Consider the following 23,090-nt stretch of genomic DNA (forward strand, 5'->3'; position numbering starts at 1 on the left):
CTGCTGCTGCTGCTACTGAGTCGCTTCAGTCGTGTCCGACTCTGTGCGACCCCATAGACGGCATCCCACAAGGCTCCCCAGTCCCTGGGATTCTCCTGGCAAGAACACTGGAGTGGGTTGCCAGTTCCTTCTCCAATGCATGAAAGTGAAAAGTGAAAGTGAAGTCGCTCAGTCGTGTCCGACCCTCAGCGACCCCATGGACTGCAGCCTTCCAGGCTCCTCCATCCATGGGGTTTTCTAGACAAGAGTACTGGAGTGGGGTGCCATTGCCTTCTCCATATTTCCCTTTAAATCTGTTTAATTTGTTACTAGCTTCTTCATTAATAAGATAAATGAAATCTTTAATCTGTGTTTATTTTAATTAATATTGTAGCCATGATTTTATCTTTTTAAAATTATATTTTAGTTGAGGTTTTTTTCTAATATGAACCAAATGCATTTGAAGAAAAGCAGAGTGCTATTGGGAAAATGTTTGCCAATTTTATAAATTTAGAGTCAGACACACAGGAATATCCAAATTACTTGTGAATGTGAATGAGGTGATGAATGAAGTTTAGATATCCTTAATCTCCAAATGATACTAGATCCATGAGAATTAAAACAATATTAAGTTCCTCATGGATCATCAAGTTTCTTTCTTTATAGTTCATTGAACCATGCAATGAACCTGGAATATCTGAATTAAGAGGTACTTTAATATTCAAGTTAACTTTAATATTAAAGTTAAAATATTGCCGTGAACATTGTAATGTTCCTCAAAGACATTTATGACAAATAGAAGATTAGAAGCATTCCAGGCATTAGAATATGTTCCATTTGTAAAAGAGAAAAAAAAAAGATATACACTTACACAAGCACAAGTATACATATACAATGCTATACAAAATTATTAAATGTTCCCCAAGAAATAGTGAAGGACAGGGGAGCCTGGATGCGGCAGTCCGTGGGGTAGCAAAGAGTCAGACACGACTGCACGACTGAACGACAAGAAGAAGCAATATACTCTCAATGTATCACATATTTAACTAAAACTGATTGTGAGAATGAATTATCAGACATCTTTGCAACAGCCTTTCCCTCATACACTGTACTGAAGAAAATACGTACAGTCTGGACTGGTTTCAAACTCAAACTTGCGACTGTTGGTCCCATATCCAGCTGCGGTCCGGGCTCGGATTTGGAATACATATGTAGTATCAGGCTTGAGGCTACTGATGGTAACATTAGTGCCTCGTGCCCTGAGAATCGTATAACTTGTTTCTTGTTCCTGCTTTGAGGTAAGAAAAATCATGTTAAAACCGAATCTTCCTAGTCATGTCAGATGGTAAAAAGCTGAACCCCTCTAAACCAGTTCTTTTAGATTTAACACAGCTCATATGATGGATAAGATATGACAATTGTTTAACTCTCTGAATGTAATAGAGGCATTTTTAAGCTAGAAATATTTATAGAATGTCCCATCTTGGATAAAATAATCTGTTCCCTGCAAATAATGCAGAAATAATTAGTCTTCATTTTTGCCAGTTAATGAATATGTGGACGAAAATAAGTTACCTTCAAAGCCAAAGCTGAATGAAAGCTTCAGTCTAATTTTAAGAATAAACTTTCAAAGAGGAAAATATCCCTTGAATTAAGCTTAACAGGCATCTCAGAAATATTTCTATTAACTGTAAACTATTAAATTTTAAAAGGTCCAAGTTTTATGCACAATTCTACATTAATAACTTCCTTAGTATCAACTATATTTGCAATGTGTTTAATCTAAGTCACTGTGGTTTAGTAGAGATGAAAATCTTCAGATAAATGTCTAGAAATATTTCCCCAAAGAATTCACATTGTACATTGGGAGGTTCACATTGTACATGAATTATAAAGGCTTTTTGTGTCAAGCCTTGTTTATAAAAATTGACTTTACACAGAATTGTGTTTTTCCTTTAACATACATTAGTATATAAGTACCTAAGTTCAAGTAACGGTGGAATGTCCCTGGTACCTGGGATGGGCCTGGAATAGGAGATATAGAACAATGCATATCCTCAACCCAAACTAAATAGAATATTACAGAAAAAAAAGTCATGCATTACATATACTTTTTAGCTAAAGATGCTGGTTATGTATCAGATAGCATTTGAGTTAGTATATTAAATAATGAAGAAGGCTGAATGTATTTACTTTACAGAAATCATTATTTTATGTGTTAAAAAATTTATTAAGCATATATCTACATGGTTGTATTCATCATCATTAATGAACTAAATAGTCAAGACCTTGACTAGTCAAGTCTAGCCAAAGTTAGATCTTTTAGGGCTTAAATCTTAGTGAAACATTAAAAATGTTTCTAAGTATCATACATATTTGGAAAAAAATTTTAATTTCAAAATTTATGAATATTTGCTATAAATATTTGTATAAAGTAATTTAAAATAATATTATACATAAGTATACATTGACTTTAAAATGCTTAGACAATAAAAATAGATTCAGTCACTTTTTCCTATGCTAGTTAATATTGTTTCAAAATATTGTTTTATGCTTTCTTTGAAATAAGTTCGGAAAATGATTTATGTTTGTAAAAGATATGAATGTAGGTTAGTAGTATGTTTGAATCAGCTCTACAGAAAAGTTGGGTGTTCCCTGGTTCTGCTATCCAGTCTGAACTGAGGTGCATCATTAATTACCTTTTTATTGTGTTGTATCATCTATAAAACATGGATTCTTATATTTGCTATCCTGTCACATTTTTAAAAATAGAAGATTATGATCAAATGGGTATTTGACAGTACCACAGTGGATCACTGAAAGCTAGGAGGTAATTTATTCATACTATGATTTTGGCACAATGAGGTTTATTAGGTCTCACTTTCTCTCAGTCAAAGAGACATATCCTTTTCCCTATAGGGGGCAGTATGAAAAAAATGGCATCATACTTGTTAAATACTTTAATTTCAAAAAACAGCATAACCACATAGTGCAGAGAAATGCTTATACATTACATATTTTTTTGCATAACTGACCATACCACTAATTCTCACATCTCTTAATGATCCATTTTCATTTAGAAGAAGATATGCAACACAGGGGAAAACATATTACATGAGGAGTGATGACTGTCAGAATTCAAAACAGAGAACCAATGTTTATTAGCAATGAGGCTATGAGAAATTCAAATGTCACTGACTCTGTTTTTGTAATTGTAAAAGAACCTATTTACTTACTCTCATCAGATTATCAAACAACTCAAAATAATGTATGTAGACGTGTTCTGTAAATAGACGTGTTATAGACGTGTAAATAGAAGCTATCAATACACAATTCATTTTAAAATACTTTGTAAACTGCAGCAGATAAATGAATATGTTATGTTCATATTAGTAGCTATGAAACCACCCAGCTCTATTGATAAGGTTTGAATACATCTTGTTTTCAAACCTCACCATAATTTGTAACCAGGGAGAAATAAGTGGTACCTAGAGTGATGAAATATCATGGCCTGAATTATACTTACAAATAATTATGTACTTATTTTTTACAATTGTATTACCAAACACAATTTTATAATGTGAGGCACACATACTCCCATCTTCTAATCTCCTTGTACAAAGTAAAGAAAGCTTTCATCATCAGCTCAATAATATAATGGTTTTGTTACCAGTTCAACATTCATATCGGTATTAAATAAAATTCATGTGAATGTGAAGATCAGGAAATGATGCTTAATGCAATGAACTTAGGAATGAACTTAGGAATGAACTTAATGCAATGAACTTAGGAACTTCATCAGTAGATGAAGGAATTGCTATATAATGGTTGTTTAGAACAAGGGTCTCCTGTAGAAGACACAAATGTCATCTCTAATATCATAACTAGATGGCTTACATTCAATGGTAACATCTTTGCTATGGCTTATTGCTGTAGAATGGGGGATATTCAATACAATAATTTCTAAACCCTCCTCTACCTATAAATCAAAGGTAGCACATGACCAGAGTTCTAAATAGAGCATTTTCACAAGCTAGCAGTGTCATTCGTTTCTTTGCAAGAGTATACTCATGAGAAAATAACCTCTTTCCTGACACAATTCAACTCTTTTAACATTATCTCCCCACCTTTTCATAGTATTTGACCTCATAGTCCAATATGATCCCATTAGGGTGTTCAGGTTCTTGCCAGGATAAAGAAATGCTGTTTCTGGATGTCCGGTCTTTCTTAATCGTCATGACAGGTGATGGAGCTGTAAAGAGAGGATGGGAGGGTATGATGGGAGAAGGAAAATTAATTGGATTGGGAAGGGCAGTAAAGAAGAGCAGAGAGGGAAGGGGACAAGCAAATGGAGCCTATCATTGTTCTAATCTTGGCAAGAAAGCACTATTTCCATTTCAAAGGCTCTTGAGTATTAATCTGGCCCCATATCAAGCCTCAGCAGCTGGATTATAGCCCTGGTACATAGAGGCCTGTGGAAATGAGCTGAGATTTTCAGCTGCTGGTGGACTAGTGGCAAGTGAGCAGATGTTTTCAATCTGCTACTATAATGTAAGCAATGAAATATATTTGATATATTAAAAAAGAAAAAAAATATTAGGACTACCTATTTGTTATAATGTTGCAAAGTTATGAATGCCAGAGTCTTCAGCTCATTGATAACATTTTCATATGCAACTCTGTAAGAGGACTGGAATCCATTATGCACAAGGAGTCCCATGGTATCCATAGGTAATAATAATATTTAGTGTATTGTAAAATAGATAGGATTTAGGACATAGTAAAATAGATCTTGACTTCTGACAAAAAAGCTCTCATGAATAAAAATATATATACCAGGAAATAAGAATCTCTACTTTTACATTTCCATTTCTTAAAAAAGTATATTTAATAAGAAGTACTGAGGAAGCGGGTGCTCTTCGTGTCACAATTCTCTAGATATATTTTGAGGCTCTTATTGGGTGGTGACTCTTTGTTATGTTTTTCCTATGCATTATCAAAAATATAAATATGAATAAAAAACATCTGTCTGGATCAGATATCACAGGGTCACCATATTTTCTAATGGAAGATTAAACATGTTTTAAGTGATATCAGACTTCAAATCCTTCCATTAAAAAGAAAAATGCATACTATCCATCAATGCACTCTTGGTTTCAAATCTCAGTCTTGGTACACTGGCCAACCAAAATCGCCACTGTGAAGTTCAGCAGCGTTCTTCTCTAATGGAATGCAGTAAAGCAATTACAAACATGAAACAAACAAAAATCAAGAGTTCTCAGGAATACCAACTGTTGAATTGCTTTCATTACTAAGGGACATATTTTTTAAAGACTTTTCTCAAATCAAGGATTATTAGAACCCTATGTATTTGCCTTTCCTATAAGAGCTAGCAATAGATGTTTCCTATACATGGATTTGCTGTTTCTATGATTATCAGCTATCATTATTATTATTAACATTATTATGATTATCTTGCCAGCTTTTGCATCCAAACTGCCATCCAATTTATTCCTGTCCATAAATGCCTTTTATTTTATTCTTTACTTAAAAATAGAGCTTTCATTAAACTTGCCTTGTGACACTTCTTTACAAAGTGTAAACTTAAAGCATTTATTACAGCAAATTTTCTGTCTTCTTATTTCTACTATATGTAATGTCTTATGAATTTTTGTAATTAAAGTCTCATTATTTTAATGGCCAGGGGATGATCACTTAATTTTTTTCCAAAGTAAAATGTAAGTGTTGCTTTTATGATGGAAAAGTAAAATCATTTCTTTTATCACATTTCGCACCCATTAACAATTAATATACTTTCATGTGGCCTTCCCTGGTGGCTCAGTTGGTAGAGAAACTACCTGCAATACAGGAGATGCGGGTTGGATCCGTGGGTCAGGAAGATCCCCTGGAGAAGGGCATGGCAACCTACTCCAGTATTCTTGGTAGAGATTCCCATGGACAGAACTCTATGGTGGGCTACAGTCCATATGCAAAAAGTCATTCACTTCTGAAGCAACTGAGCAGGCATGCACACACGCATACTTTCATGTAACTGATATAACTTACCTTTTATGTTTGCCTTTTGTCTATTCAATATTATTTTATTTTTCAAACTTGCCTCACAATATCCCCAACCCTAACACTGAGGCAGTTTGCTGCTCTGAAATTGATTTTATGTTAATGATAAATTATTTTACACATATTTAGTTGAAATTTTATAAACTTATTCAAAATTTATAATCATGTCACTGAGTTAGAAATAAATAGCAGGTATGTTAAATTTTCAACAATTAATTTCTTTTTATTTACTCTGATATTTAGAAAAAACAATTTATTATTTTGTTGTTACTAGAACAATTTCAGTCCCAATATTGTTGCTAAAAATTTTGCTTTTTTTTGTACAAAAAAAATGGAGAAATTTCAACAAGTTTCCTCCTGAAGTAAATCCATTAATAGAATGACTTCTAATGCATGCTTACAGAGCATTTCAAAGAAGCAGAATGTTGGAACACTATCCTATTAAGCCCATGGAGACCCTCCCTATTTAATTTCATATCGCTCGAAACTGGTTTATTTTCCTTAACAGTTAAAATATATTTTCAAAGAAGTTTTGAAAATTACCAAGTATAGCATCTCTCCTTAAAAAAGAAGAAAGAGAAAATAATTTGTTTCTAAGAACAATTGTGAAGAGTATCACATAAACTTTTTAGTGAATGCTTTCCAGGCTCTTTTGGGGACCTGCCTAAGTTTTACTGCTTCTGCACTGTGCAAGACTTTATAACTGTTGAAATTCTTCAAAGGTCTTTGAGCAAGCTGCAGGGCCCTGCTGGATTGTAATAAATAGCCTTTTGTAATTCCACACTTACTTAAGTAGAAGCAATTGCTCGAAGCTTGTGCCATCTCTAAGTTAAATGAACCCTTTCTGATTGCTGCTTTTAGGCCCCTGTTAAGTCATTTGTTCTGCTCTTTTAATACACGCCCTTGTGTTGGCTGCGTTTCAGGAGTTCCAGTACAGTGCACCAGCTGAAATCCCATTATGCATAGGTAATGCTCATCAATATTTTAATATTAATCAATAATTAACAAAATCTGTTTTTCTATCCCCTAATAAATAATTTTAAGACATAATAAAATATACTGTAGGAAGAGACAAATTCCATGAGCACTCCGCTGTATCCATGCTTTCTAAATGGTTTCCTAGAACACTTTTTTTTTAATTCACATCTTAAAGTATAATTTACCCATACTTGCTCATGTGTTGTAATACAATTTGTAATATTAATGAGAAACAGTAATATGGATTACATTTTTTTTTGTTAGTTTTCAGGTATGGAAGAATGATTTGTTCAAAGTAATTTTCCAAATTCATCAGTTCAGTTCAGTCACTCAGTTGTGTCGGACTCTTTGCGACCCCATGAACCGCAGCAAACCAGGCCTCCCTGTCCATCACCAACTCTCAGAGTTTACCCAAACTCATGTCCATTGAGTCGGTGATGCCATCCAACCATCTCATTCTCTGTCATCCCCTTCTCTTCCTGCCTTCAATCTTTTCCAGCATCAGGATCTTTTCAAATAAGTCAACTCTTTGCATAAGGTGGCCAAAGGATTGGAGTTTCAGCTTCAACATCAGTCCTTCCAATGAACACCCAGGACTGATCTCCTTTAGGATGGACTGGTTGGATCTCCTTGCAGTCCAAGGGACTCTCAAGACCCTTCTCCAACACCACAGTTCAAAAGCATCAATTCTTCGGTGCTAAGCTTTCTTTGTAGTCCAGCTCTCACATCCATACATGACCACTGGAAAAACCATAGCCTTGACTAGATGGACCTTTGTTGGCAAAGTAATGTCTCTGCTTTTGAATATGCTATCTGGCTTGTTCATAACTTTCCTTCCAAGGAGTAAGTGTCTTTTAATTTCATGGCTGCAGTCACCATCTGCAGTGATTTTGGAGCCCCGAAAAATAAAGTGTGCCACTGTTTCCACTGTTTCTCCAGCTATTTGCCATGAAGTGATGGGATTGGATGCCATGATCTTAGTTTTCTGAATGTTGAGCTTTAAGCCAACTTTTTCACTCTCTTCTTTCACTTTCATCAAGAGTCTCTTTAGTTCTTCTTCACTTTCTGTCATAAGGGTAGCAATTCATAGAAATTCTTATTTTTCTATATAAAAGAACCATAGTACTCCCAGGTGGCTCAGTGGTAAAGAACTTGCCTGCCACTTCAGGAGACGCAGGTTCAATCCCTGGGTTGGGAAGATCACCTGGAGTAGGAAATGGCAACCCATTCCAGTATTCTTGCCTGGAATATCCCATAGAAAGAGGAGCCTGCTGGCTACAGTCCATGGAGTTGCAGAGAGTTGAATAAGACCAAGCAACTGAACACGCACACACTGCAATGTACATCATACATTTGACTTTTTCTCATTTCTTTTTTTTTTTTTTTCTTAACTTGTGGTTTGAAAGAATGGAGGATAATAGTTGGATGAAAAAAAGTCCTAAGATTAGAGAAATGCTTGGGAGGAGAGTGAAAATTACCCAGGAGGAGGAGGAGGCATAGGTTTTTCCCTAGCAAAGTGCTGGTATATAAACTAAAACAGGAATTGCTGATGAACCCCACAACAGCCCAAGGTTAACAGGTTTATTCTGCTGACTTGCTTATATACCTTAAATGATATATAATTACAAGGATTCTCTTACTAATAGGAAGAAGTTGATGACAAAGTAGGCTGCTATGAAACAGGTCCAGGAATTTACACAGTGTAGTAAATGAATAATTTTTTAGGGGAAAAAAAGTGAAGAAATTGATAAGAAGAAAAATTAAGACACTAGGAAGGTAAAAATTTCCAGTAAGGCAATGACTTTTTAAAATACTGTCTTGGTTGTAACATACATTTGTGTTGTGTTTGAGGAGGGAGCAAATTTTTGATCCTTTGTTTTTGCTTTTCTTGGTATAATTGGATATATGTGCTCTTTGGAAAATAAAGAAAGGAGATATGATATACTTGGTTAAATTTATTTTTATGAAAAATTTATTTTTATTTTTCAAAACAAAAATTTATTTTTAACTAAAATATTTCTTAAAAGAATACAAATAAAGAGAAAAATAGTGAAGGTCGGGAGGAAAGAAAAGACCAATAAATCAGTTAATCATCTCCCATGAAGTTTTTCTGAAGTTACACTGCACCACTGAAAAATTTTGAACACTCTGAATACTGAAAAATTTATTAACATGTGGTGTCATAATGAATTTGCTCATGGCTCTTTCAATTCATTCTTTTAAAGTGTTCTCAGGTCATGATATAAGATTAACAGATGTATCACCCCATATTATCCAGTACTAGCTTTTGTGAAAGCTAGTATCAAAATACTTTTCAATTTCTGTACTAAGGAGACATACCTTTCTGGGAACCAAGGGTTGAATTATTCCCTGAGTATTTTCTTTCCTATTTGCTGGACACTGTGATGGCCATCTCTTGAATCACATCAATGACTAGTCCAGAAGACAGACAGAGATGAGCAACCCTTAATAGTTCATAATTGAACATTAATTATTTATTTATAGAGGACTGGTAAGATTTTCTTTCAATACCAGCCTAACCTGAGCCATTGACTGCATCTAATGAAATAATAGAAACAAACAAACAAAACAAATTACAACAGGGAAGCAAAGATATTAGGCTAAGAAAGGATTCTTTGTAAAGAGATCTGGTTAGAGATGGGGCGTGTGTAATTGACAATTTGCCTTTTAATCATACAACACTTGCACAGGTCACATATACTGACAGACATGGAAGGGCTTCATTATTTTAACGATGGTGTTTTTAAGCTACATTTACTACTATTCTGCAACTAAAATATGATCCATCCTTAGAATCAGGAAGTCAAAACTTCAAAATTCAATTCCTAAAGGATCTGGTTTGGTTCGTTTGTTTTTATTGGGACTTTCCTCTTTCTGGGTTTGGGAATTTCTAATTAACCTCTGAGGTATCTCTGTGGTTTAAAGATTGGACAAGTTAAAGTAATAACAAAATGGCTCAGTTTTTCTAAGTGAGCCAAAGCTTTAAAAAATTATCTCCATGGGAAAATATCATGTGGTAAATGGTTGAAAGATTTTTCCTTTGAATCAGGCATGCCTTTAAACGCCTTACTCTCTTATTTTTTTGTACCATTCATTACAATGCCCACTTAAGAACATTTCCTTCTTAGTTTTTTCAGAAGTGAACATTTCTATTAAATCCAGAAACACTCTTGAGTTTGAATGAACATAATCATTCATAGCTTAATGTTTTCCATTTCACCACCCCTGTCGTGATTTTCCCAACTTGTTGTTCTCTGGAATTTCCTGTTTTGGTCCCAGGACTCACCATTTTTACAGTCTAACCAGTTTGAATTTCAGTTATACTTCATATATTCCCCCTCACCAATAACACTGCATGCCAGTCAGCTTCAGCATCAGAAAGCCGATAAATTTCCTCTACTTAGTTCTCTCTCCTCAGTTATTTTCCAGCCCTGCTTCAGCTCAAACCCTTGCCATTTTTCATGTGCACTGGATTCTGTGTTTTCATCTCAATATTTACAGAACTTCCTTCAATTTTCTATACATTTTTGATGATCTATCATTCATAAAGCAAATGAAACATTAAACCCCCCTTCAAAATCTCATAATTTCAAAGCAGTATTCCTAAACTTAACTAAAAAATAAGCTTCAATGGAAAGGTATAGCAATTTCAATTTTGAAGAATTTGATGTCAGGAAACTTTTAAGATCACACATTTGGGAAATTCTGGAGTACTATAGGATATGTAATTTGAAATAAATTACATTATTATTTAAGATTCCTCATTAGACTGTAATGATAAATATGTACCAGCTTTACCATTTATTGTTCTCCTTTCAAAGTAGAATTTTGAAGACAATACCTTTGGCCATCTGCCTACAACTGTACTTGCCATACCTTCCCTGTCTGGAACACTCTTTCTCTTCCCTTTTCCATTGGAAAAATCTCTTCTACTCATCATCTTTAGAAATCCATTGCTAATTTAATTGCCCCATAAAGCTTTTTCTGGGTCCCTCAGACAATAGTTAATCAGCATCATTCTCTGTTCTGATATATAGTATAGTTGTTAATTCTCTTATTATTTGGCCACTCACATTGTGTTGCAATTATATCATTTGGTTATCCGCACGTCTTCCCATCATATTATAGGTTTCTTAGAGTCTTTAGTGCCTAGCATCACATTAAATGTGTATAAATCTAGTTATTCAGTTTGGTTAGCTTTGCAGTAAGATATACAATATACTTTGTGACTAGTTCCTTTGAAAGATAATCTTATTTAGCTCCTGACCTAATATTAAAATAACAACATTCAAATAAAAATGAAAATTATAGTATGTTAAACAGAGATACTTTTTCTATAAAATTATCCCATTATTTTGTATAGTAAAGAGAAAAAGATTTTAAACTGAATCAATAGTGTTGGGAGAAAAACATTCTAAAACGTATACATCAAAAGTAAACTTTGAGGATCTCTCCACCTACATTTTGTTAATGGAATATATAGAGGGGAAAATTCTCGTAAAAATTTTAGGCTTCTCTGTTCTAAATGTCTAAAAGACTCTAAAATTTTAATTATTGAGTTTTGAATAACTCACAGTAGTTTTAGAGTGGAGAATGCAGTTAAAATATATAACCTCATTCCCATTTCAGCATGGAGCAATAAAAGAGAAAAAAACTATATTAATAGAACAGTTTATCTCATAGATGTTTATTGCATGAATTCATTGAAAGATGCTGTTTTTGATTTTTAAAATTGATCTTTACATTTATTTTTTAACATCATGTTCTCCTTCTTTTAATACCCTTCAATATCTTCATAGAATTGGATCAGTCTTCAATATGTTGTTTTAAAAAATCAAGTTCTTCTTGTATTTCTCTTTTATTCTCACTACTATCACACTCACCACACTCTGGCACTTCTAGTCACCAAATGTTTGGGTTCCCCCACACTAATCAATCCTGATTTGGTTTCCTACAATCTGATTTAAGAAGGGAATGGCTACCCACTCCAGTATTCTTGCCTGGAGAATACCATGGACAGAGGAACCTGGTGGACCCCAGTCCATGGGATCGCAAAGAATTGAACTCAACTAAGTGACAAACACTTCCACTTGAAGATAGAATTATATTCCATGGGTTAAAAGCTGAGCCTCACAACACTGCTCCCCATCTCAGATGTCAATTATTAGTAGAAGCTTTCCAGGTTACTCACAACTTCTGTATGACTTGCCTACAAACTGGGGGTTCCCATGACCCTCTGTGCTAGTTCAATTAATTTGTTAGAGCGACTCACAGAACTCAGGGAAACATATTTACCAGTTTATTAATATGGTAAAGAGTACAGAAGAACAGTCAGGTGAAGAGACATAGGGCAAGGTCTGGGAAGGTCTTAAGTGTAGGAGCTTGTCTTTATGAGTTGGGGTGTGTTCACTGACCTGGAAGACCTAATAACCCCATACTATTGGGATTTTTATGGAAGCTCTATCATGTAGGCATCATGGATTATTAACTCCAATTTCAGTCCTTCTCCCTTATCAAGGGAATTGGGTGGGCTGAAAATTTCAGGTGTCGAATAAAGGCTTGGTCTTTCTGGTGATTAGCCCTCCTCCAGAAGCCTTTCAGGAGTCCATCTAGGGTCTCCTCATTAGAACAACACATTCCAATCACTCAAAAAATTGCAAGGGCTTCAGAGGCCTGTGTTTGGAACCACAGTAGAAGACAAAAGGACAAAAGATATTCCCAGTACTCTTACCACTTAGGAAATTATGAGTTTTAGGAGTTCTGTGCCAGAAACAGGAGACAGAGACTAATGAAAATATTTTCTATTATTTTATATACGTGATAAGACTTTAAAAATCTATGGGGGTAATCATAGTTTTCATTATGAAAGAGGTTAATATTGATACATTGCTATTATTATGGCTTTTATTATCCATAATTCTGAAATTAAAAAATCATGTAGGTAGGAAGTAACAAAAATAGAGCAAATAAAGATTTCTTTTAAAATTGGTTGTCTTTGAAAAATGCAGTATACAAGCAAACTTGTTATAAAATATTGAGATTCTGAGAGACATTATATATGTTTATAGCATCAGTACATTTTGGAAACAAAATAATGTTCTTTGGATTTGCTGAGATATTCTACTATATTTTTCTCCCTTAAAGTTCTTTGGAGACCCGTAAATACTGTCAACATGTCTGCAGTCTCAGAGTTCAGTGAGTCCTAATCAAGGACATCACAAACTGGTGTACAAGGCAATGAAAATGACAGGTGGTTTATTTATTTAAATATATGTGTGTTTGTGTGTGTATGTGTGTGTGTGTTTAGCCTAAGGTTCTTTCTTTACACATATAATGTGGTGCTTGTGGAGGGTCTGATTGTCATTTTATATAAGACAACTAAAATTCAATTACATTTAGAGCATTCTTTTCTTCATCAATTACACAAGAAGCGTAAAATACTCTCAAAATTCCATGACAGATAGACCTTTAGCTATGTATACATTATTTTTAAATATGCAATATCCTTTACATCATTTCTGAAAATCCAAACCTCACACTTCTAAGGCCTGAGCCTAAATTTAGAAAAGTGCATTCCAGAGATAATACAAATAATCTACATTAAAGGGAAGAATCTTCCCTCCCAGAGAGCTGCAAGTTGTCTGAGAAATTCCTCACTTCATGAGATTTCTAAATATCTTAAAATTTCCAGAAGATACAACTTGGCTTTGGGAGTAGCAAAATATCTTAATTCAGATTTTTTCAACTTTCTCCCTAGATAAAATTTTTAGTTATTCTACTTAGAAAATCTGCGTTAATGGGATTTTAATATCCCAAGTTACTACCCAATGTAAGATTGTAAGTGTATTGTCTTAATGCAGTGGCATCTACAAAATAAAGACAATAGACTAGAAATGTCAAGACCAAAGTTAATCATCAAATTTTAAATACTAATTATGGTCTCTTGGGCAAAATCAAAGATATCTTATATAGCTTTTAGTAAGACAAAATTATTTTAGTATAGATGACTCCAAAGTTTGATAGGAGCAGCTGTTGAATGTAGCTAATAGACATGTGGTGGTGGGAAAATGGTGACGGTACAAGATAAAGCCCAGATGAATGAAGAGAACATTTCAGAGGAGAACTGGGCTAACCACACTGTGAGGCTGTGTTTGTTTTAAAGGACTGCTGAAGTTATAAGTCTGGTTCTGAGTCAGAGTCCTTCAGGGACTGAGTTACTACATTTCAGCACAGGACATGTGTGCATGCATGGTCGCTCAGTCGTGTCTGACTCTTTGTGACCCCATGGACTTCAGCTTGCTAGGCTCCTCTTTCTATGGGATTCTCCAGGCAAGAATACTGGAGTGAGCTGCCATTCCCTTCTCCAGGGAATCTTTTTGACCTAGGTGTCGAGCCCAGGTCTCCTCAGTGCAGGCAGATTCTTTACTGTCTGAGCCACCAGGGAAACACCCAGCATAGGAAAGATGCAACTAAATCTGGACTGTGGTGATACTATCTCTGGAGTTTCTGACAAAGGGCCTGCTGTCTTCTAATTGTGAGCAGGAGTGGACAGATACAACTTTAACTTTAACTTTGCTTTAACACACGCTTAGAGCAAAAGAAGACTGCCATTTATCCAGCTTCCGTTTTACAGAAAGTGGCAAGAGAGCTAATCTGATGTCTACAGTCTTGTATCTTGACTTGCTTGTTTCATGTGTTCAAGCAGAATAGAAAGGAGGAATAAATTTAAAATATGCTATGTATTTAAAAACTAGAAAAATATATACTGTTTTTAAGTACATTCAACTTTTATTCACAAACTCTAATTATAAAAGGAAAGAGACATTATAAAAACATTCTATATTTTCACAGGGATAGGTGTGTTTGTTAGACGTCATTTCATTTTACTTAACAATTAATGCAATTTACTATATATAAAGGTTACCTCTATTTAAAAAGAAGTAAAATATATGATTTGTATAATTAAATCTTAGTATGTCATATTGTTAACTATATTTTTCTCCTTTTCTGTATTTTTGATGCTCCTGCATGAGCATGCTGACTGAGTTTAGGCTGCCTCTCCTAGGGTTAGCCAGTTCTAGAAACAGCAAAGACTGGCCCAAGAGTTTGCCTCTCATACTGCAAACTAATTAATCTAGTGTCTTCTGTATCTGGTTCTTAGGCTCTAGCAGGCACTGTTCCTCTGCCCCAGTCATCCTAAGACCGGGTACCAGACAACTAGAGGAGGTCCTTCTACCTCAGAGACTACTACTGAAATTACTCAGACTAGCCAGTCTTTAGTATACTTGTCTTATCTTGCCTAGCCTTACCTTTCTTTAAATACCACAAAAAAGGCTCTTTCTCCTGCATTTTCCTTGTTGCTTCTACTTCCTGACCAATTCTGGTGTGATCCTCCATGATGTCATATGTCCCCTTCTCCTGGGAGTTGTAAAGAGCAAACTACATTTTCAATAGCAATTATTTTATTAATCTGTTGGCCTCACCATACCTGAATAATAATAAAAAATTCAAGTATATGCCCCAGCCACTAATGCTAAAGATCCTGAAGTTGAATGGCTCTATGAAGACTTACAATACCTTCCAGGACTAACCAAAAAAAAAAAAAAATGCCCTTTTCATCAGGGGGACTGAAATGAAAACTAGGAAGTCAAGAGATACCTGGAGAAACAGGCAACTTTGATGTTGGAGTACAAAATGAAGCAAAGCAAAGGCAACAGAGTTTTGCAAAGAGAATATACTGGTCATAGCAAGTATCCTCTCCCAATAACACAAGACATGTCTCCACACATGGACATTATCAGATGGTCAACACTGAAATCAGATTGATTATATTCAGATTGTTCATATTATATTGCCACTGAAGATAAAGAAGCTCTATACAGTCAACAAAAACAGACCAAGAGCTGACTGTAGCTCAGATCAAGAACTCCTTATTGCAAAATTCAGACTTAAATTGAAGAAAGGAGGGAAAACCACTAGATCATTCAGGTATGACCTAAATCAAATCCTTTACAATTATACAGTAGAAGTGGCAAACTGATTCAAGGGATTAGATATGATAGACAGAGTGCCTGAAGAACTATGGATGGAGATTTATAACACTGTACAGGAGGCAGTAATCAAAACCATCCCCAAGAAAAAGACATGCAAAAAATCAAAATGGTTGTCTGAGAAGGCCTTACAAATAGCAGAAAAAGAAGAGAAGCAAAAGGCAAAGGAAAAAAGGAAAGATATACCCATGTGAATGCAGAGTTCCAAAGAATGGCAAGGAAAGATAAGAAAACCTTCCTAAGTGATCACTGCAAAGAAATAGAGGAAAACAATAGAGTGGGAAAGACTAGAGATCTCTTCAAGAAAATTAGAGATACTAAGGGAACATTTCATGCAAAGATGGGCCCAGGAAAGGACAGAAATGGTGTGGACTTAACAGAAGCAGAAGATATTAAGAAGAGGTAACGAGAAGACATAGAAGAACTATTCAAAATAGTTCTTCATGGCCCAGAAAACCATGATGCTGTGTTCACTCATCTAGACCTAGAAATCCAGAGTGTGGAGTCAAGTGGGCCTTAGGAAGAATCACTACAAACAAAGTTAGGGGACATGATGGAATTCCAGTTGAACTATTTGAAATCCTGAAACAAGATGCTGTGAAAGTACTTCACTTGATATACCAGCAAATTTGGAAAAATCAACAGTGGCCACAGGACTCGAAAAGGTCAGTTTTCATTCCAATCCCAAGGAAAGCAATACCAAAGAATGTTCAAACTGTTGCACAGTTACACTCATTTCACAGGCTAGCAAGGTATTGCTCAAAATTCTCCAACTAGATTTCAACAGTACATGAACAGAGAACTTCTAGAGGTACAAGCTGGATTTAGAAAAGGCAGAGGAACCAGAGATCAAGCTGTCAACATCCATTGGATCATAGAAAATGTAACAGCATTCCAGAAAAAATCAGTTTTATTAACTACTCTATAGCCTTTCTGTGGATCACAACAAACTGTGGATCTTCAAGAAATGGAAATACCACATTACCTGCCTCCTAAGTTTATAGGCATTACCTGCCTATAAGTTTAAAAAAAAAAAAAAAAAACATATCAAGCCTGTATGCAGATCAAGAAGCAACAGTTAGAACCACACATGGAACAACGGACTGCTTCAAAATTGGGAAAGGAGTACGTCAAAGCTGCATATTTTCACCCTGCTCATTTAACTTATATGCAGAGTACATCATACGAAATGCCAGCCTGGCTGAAGCACAAGCTGGAATCAAGATTGCCAGGAGAAATATCAATAACATCAGATACACAGATGACACCACCCTTATGGAAGAAAGCAAAGAGGAACTAAAGAGCCTCTTGATGAAAGTGAAAGAGGAGAGAGAAAACTCTGGCTTAAAATTCAACATTCAAAAAATGAAGATCATGCCTTCTGTTACCATCGCTTCATGGCAAATAGAAGGGGAACAAGTGGAAATGATGACAGACTTTATTTTCTGGGCTCCAAAATCATTGCAGACAGTGACAGTAGCCATGAAATTAAAAGACACTTGCTCCTTGGAAGAAAAGCTATGACAAACCTAGACAACATATTAAACAGCACAGATACTACTTTGCTGACAAAAGTCCTATAGTGAAAGCTATGGCTTTTCCAGTAGTCATGTATGGATGTGAGAGCTGGACCATAAAGAAAGATGAAGAATTGACGCTTTAGAACTGTGGTGTTAGAGAAGACTCTTGAGAGTCCCTTGGACAGTGAGGTGATCAAACGAGTCTATCCTAAAGGAAATCAACCCTGAATATTCATTGGAAGACTGATGCTGAAGCTCTAATACTATGGCCACCTGATGAGAAGAGCCAAGTTATTTGAAAAGACCTGATGCTGGGAAAGATTGAGGGCATGGGTAGAAGGGGATGACAGAGGATGATATGGTTGAATGGCATCATCAACTCAATGGGCATGAGTTTGAGCAAAATCTGGGAGATAGTGTAGGAAGCCTGGCGTGCTTCAGTACATGTAGTCGCAAAGAGCTGGACATGACTGAGCAACTGAACAACAAGAACAACATCATTCTAATTAACCACAGTAGTGGAATATCATCTAGAATTTTTTTCAAACTGGTAAAAGGCATTTTTCTTTATAGATAGGTAGTGAGGTATTTAAGGAAATGACTGGTGCACACACAGTCTTATAGTCATCATTTTTTATTGGTTTATTCAAATCCAGACTTTGCCATGATGCACTCTCTTTGATGTTTAATGAACATTCAGGTTTAAAACCTACCTATAGAAATTTTGATAAAACACATTTTTAATCTATTATGCTATTTAAGAGATACTTCTGCAATTATAGGCTTTCAATCTGTTGAATACCTGTTGATCTGTTCATTAAACCCATGATTTTAGTCATATCACATTGTTAGTTAAATACTAGATACTAAATCATAAGCTGACATCCTTGTTTGAACCTATTCCTAGTTGGTATCATTGATGCCCAAGGTAAATACTTTTGTTTATTCTTTGCTTGATCCTTTCATTTTTACAAGTAAGAAAAGAAAAGAAGATGAAAAAAATGTTACCACAGTTGTGTCAGTCCAGAATTCTTCAAGGCATCACATATAAACCCTCTTGTAATAGGATTAGCTGAGATATTAGCTATTAGTAATAAAGAGCTAACTAACTGAGGTACTGAAATTTGAAACACATATTCCTATTACATATTATATATGTAATATTACATATGTAATATTACATATTAATATGTATTACATATTCAAACACATATTACATACACACAGGCTAATGTATGCATGCATTTGTGTAAAATCAAGTGCAGTCTTATAATAAACTCACTCTCACTTGTATATATTCTTGGTTGAGTGAGAAATGGATTTACTCCTGAAGGAATGGCGATGAGCAACCATTACTTTACTCTTCATTGTTGTAGGAATCATGAATTTTTATAGGGCATTATCCCCCCGTAAATGTACACCATAGAAGTATATGTTGCATCTAAATAGTGTTGATCTTGTGTATGAAAGGAGAAAAAAAATTTGATAAATTCTGCTTAGCATATGGCGTGTGCAGGCCCGGCCCATATGGCTTATGTATGCCTAGCAAGCCTACCCTGAGTGCAACACAGACTAACAGATGCAGGGAGGGGGTTCCACTGAACCCTTCCCTTAGGAAACTAAATGCCCAAACCTCCCATAACAGGAAATCTGCAAAATTTGATCAAACATTTCATTTTCGAATTAGCTCAGAGCTCTCCAGTTTACTAGCATATAGAAACATTCACTGACTTGAAAAAATGGGGACAGGGAGCATCCCAGAAGATAACCTTTTTGATGGGTCATTATTTAGAATGTAAAGTATTTTGATGACAGTAAAATCATCTTTCTGAGTAGCCCTATTTCCATGTTACCTTTATGCTAGGAATTTATATATAATATAGATAGGAACACAAAAGTCTTTATTAATTCAAAAGAAATCACCTAAAAATTTTGAAGCAATAGAAAAAGTCTAAATACACTTGACAATTTCACAATTTTTCACTACTGCACCATTCCAAACCCATGACCAATTAAAATTTAACAAATTAATAAAAGAAGCTATGTTTACTGATTTTTTCTATTCTAGCTGTCTGTAAGATGCAGGTAGGGAATATGCCAATTTGAGTATTTTTGCATATTTATATAAGCAAAATGCACATCAACAGAGACTTACAGAGTCTCCAAAAGCAATCATGCCTGCAAAATTTCCATTTTGGCTGTAAAATTGTCATTGTCCATGCTTGCATTCACCAAGACACTCCCCAATCTCTTTTTGTCCCCCAAAAATTCCCTCCTTCTTGTTCCATATCACTTAAGAAATGCAAACAGTTAGTTGCACTAAATAATATTTCATTTCTCACAGAAATTTTTAAAACTGTAAGCAGAAAACAAAGAGGAAATTCCCTAGAGGCAGGCTACCTGCTATTTAATTTCCACGATGCCTGTGGTCTGACCTCTTTGGTTCCAGGCATACGATTAATTTATTTAAAGAATTTTTGTCAAATACCTTTTTAGCTAGCCATGAATTTCAGAGTAATGCTAATTCTCAAGTTCATCCAAATATGGAAAATGCATCAATACATACCTTTGCAATTACGCAAACTTCACATAATTGACCTTAGAACTCTGAGAGCTGGAGCAGATTAATTGTTACATGCACCATAAAAACTTTAGCACATTAGAAAAAAATAGCCTTAAGTTGTTCCATTTTTGGATTGCATAAGAAAAGCAAAAAAAAAAATATGCAGATACAAATATACTTATTTCACTTAAGATTCTGGCTTATATTTCAACGTTTATATTTAGGTTTCTGCATTTCTAATTCCCAATAGCTGACAAAAAATTAGCTCATGCACTAGAGTTGTCAGACAATGCTGCTTAAAGTCCCGATTTTATGGGAGAGAAATTTCATTTTAACTAAGGTGTGGAAACATTCTAAACACTTATTCTCAAGCTTGTAAACTGGACTTAGGTCATTTTTTGTTGATTAGAATTATATTTAAAAACTGAGTTAAAAATGCAGAGATGAGTTCATCATCATTGTTTATTGGAGGGAATAAAAATATTCTAAAATGGATTTATGGTGATAGTTGCATCAGTCAGTAAAATTATTACAAATTACTGAACTGTATACTTGAAGTGAGTGGATTTCATGAGTTGTAAAATATATTTCAATAAAGTTATATAAAAAAAGAATAACCAGAAATATAAAGTAGTATACGTTGTTGTTGAATAGAGAGATGCTTAAATTAATTGTATGGCTTTGAATGATTTTGAACTTTTACTGTGTTCCATTTATTTTATCAAATTTTTAGACTTGTTTGTTGAAAAAAAGAAACTTATATCAAGTATTATACAGACAGGATAACTGGCCTGGTCTGTCGGTTTCTTCTGGAATTGAAAAACAATAAGCCAAGGATCATTATTATTCACATTGCACAGTCTGTAGTTTAGCTTTAGAAACATGCTTTTCAAGTTAAATTTACTTCAAAACACACCTAGCTAGAAAAATATGAGGGAAAAATGCTAGAGGCAAAGTAAATTTGAGGTTGAGAAATCTGGCAGTCCATTCTCCAAACGCAACTGAGTTTTCCTACCCTTGTTACATTCTAGGATGACTCACAGTTGGTTTTCATATATGTGTTTATGGATTTATGTACACATCTTGCGTTCCTGAATGGCTAAAGTATGGTACTTTTACTCTTTGTTAACCTTAGGAATAACTGACTGTCAAATTGACTTTAGGTTCTAATGGCCTGGTTTAGTTCTCTGAAAGAGGATCCTGAAATAAGAATCCTCTAAGACCAGACGCTGGGTTCTAAACAATGTATAGAATTTACAAGTAGGTACACTTGGAATGAATATTCCATTAGCATTTGTGTTTATATAAAGCATTCAATCCTTAGACAATTGCAATTATCAATATAATGTCTGTGTTCTCTTCATTCCTATATTTTTAAAAATGTACAGCAATAGGTTAAGAAGTACTTTGGGTAAATTACCACTAGCTTTCTTGTGAAATGGTGTATCATGAAATCAGATAAGAAAAAAAATCAACCCAAATAAAACAAGTTTTGAACAGATGAACATGTCCTTATTACAAGACTTGTAGCAATTAAGCTTATAATAAGGGAAGTAACTACAGGAAAGACAAACATAGGAGGAAACTTGTGAGAAAAAGTTTCCAACACATTCCATGGAAAGTCAGCAGGGTTTTACAAGAAGCAATCAAGTGACTGTAGAAAGGAAACATGCAACCAAAGAATTTATTCAGTTAACATTTATAATTTAACAAAATAACATATGACAAAGTCAATTTTTGAAGACAAATTAAAAGGCTCTATGGACTACATGTTGCTAACTAGAAATGTTCATTTAAGGAAATGACAAATCACATCAATGACAAACTATCCCAAGAGTGGCTGTTGCAAAACTTGGCATCTAAATATTCAATGTCAACTTTTTTGGTAACTTTAAAATCTTAAATCAACACCTTTTAATACCAATATAGGTAGAAAATATGCAATATAGAAGAGACTATGCTTATATTATTAACTATGAATGTAAAATTATAAAAAAATATTTTATTAAATTTGAACATGAATTCTTTTTTTTAATATAAACTTATGTTAATTGGAGGCTAATTACTCTACAATATTGTAGTGGTTTTGCCATACATTGACATGAATCAGCCACAGGTGTACATGTATTCCCCATCCTGAACCCCTGTCCCACCCCCCACCCCGCCCATCCCATCCCTCTGGGTCATCCCAGTGCACCAGCCCTGAGCACCCTGTTTCATGCATTGATCCTGGACTGACGATTCGTTTCACATATGATAATATACGTGTTTCAATGCCATTCTCCCAAATCATCCCACCCTTGCCCTCTCCCACAGAGCCCAAAAGACTGTTCTATACATCTGTGTCTCTTTTGCTGTCTCACATATAGGGTTATTGTTACCATCTTTCTAAATTCCATATATATGCATTCAGTCAGTTCAGTTGCTCAGTCATGTCCGACTCTGCGACTCCATAAATCGCAGCACGGCCAGGCCTCCCTGTCCATCACCAACTCCCGGAGTTCACTCAGACTCACGTCCATTGAGTCAGTGATGCCATCCAGCCATCTCATCCTCTGTCGTCCCCTTCTCCTCCTGCCCCCAATCCCTCCCAGCATCAGGGTCTTTTCCAATGAGTCAACTCTTCGCATGAGGTAGCCAAAGTACTGGAGTTTCAGCTTTAGCATCATTCCTTCCAAAGAAATCCCAGGGCTGATCTCCTTCAAAATGGACTGGTTGGGTCTCCTTGCAGTGAGTCTTCTCCAACACCACAATTCAAAAGCATCAATTCTTCGGTGCTCAGCCTTCTTCACAGTCCAACTCTCATATCCATACATGACCACTGGAAAAACCATAGCCTTGACTAGACGGACCTTTGTTGGCAAGGTAATGTCCTGCTTTTCAATATGCTATCTAGGTTGG

At 35.1% G+C, this 23,090-nt stretch overlaps 1 protein-coding gene across 2 annotated transcripts in view; it reads right to left on the reverse strand.

The window, feature by feature from the left end:
• EPHA3 (EPH receptor A3) overlaps positions 1 to 23,090 on the reverse strand; it is a 412,939-nt gene that overhangs the window by 79,895 nt on the left and 309,954 nt on the right. The window contains exons 6-7 of one of the 2 annotated variants that reach the window (XM_010847913.1): positions 4,107 to 4,231; positions 1,108 to 1,267 (exon numbers count right to left, since the gene is read on the reverse strand). In XM_010847913.1, coding sequence (XP_010846215.1) covers positions 1,108 to 1,267; positions 4,107 to 4,231 — 285 coding nt within the window. Of the gene's footprint in view, positions 1 to 1,107; positions 1,271 to 4,106; positions 4,232 to 23,090 lie in introns of both variants that reach the window. The other variant, XM_010847912.1, reaches the window with a different exon arrangement.

Source organism: Bison bison, unplaced genomic scaffold (genome assembly GCF_000754665.1).
Source record: "Bison bison bison isolate TAMUID 2011002044 unplaced genomic scaffold, Bison_UMD1.0 scf7180017864258, whole genome shotgun sequence".
In the NCBI taxonomy this organism is placed as follows: Eukaryota; Metazoa; Chordata; class Mammalia; order Artiodactyla; family Bovidae; genus Bison; species Bison bison.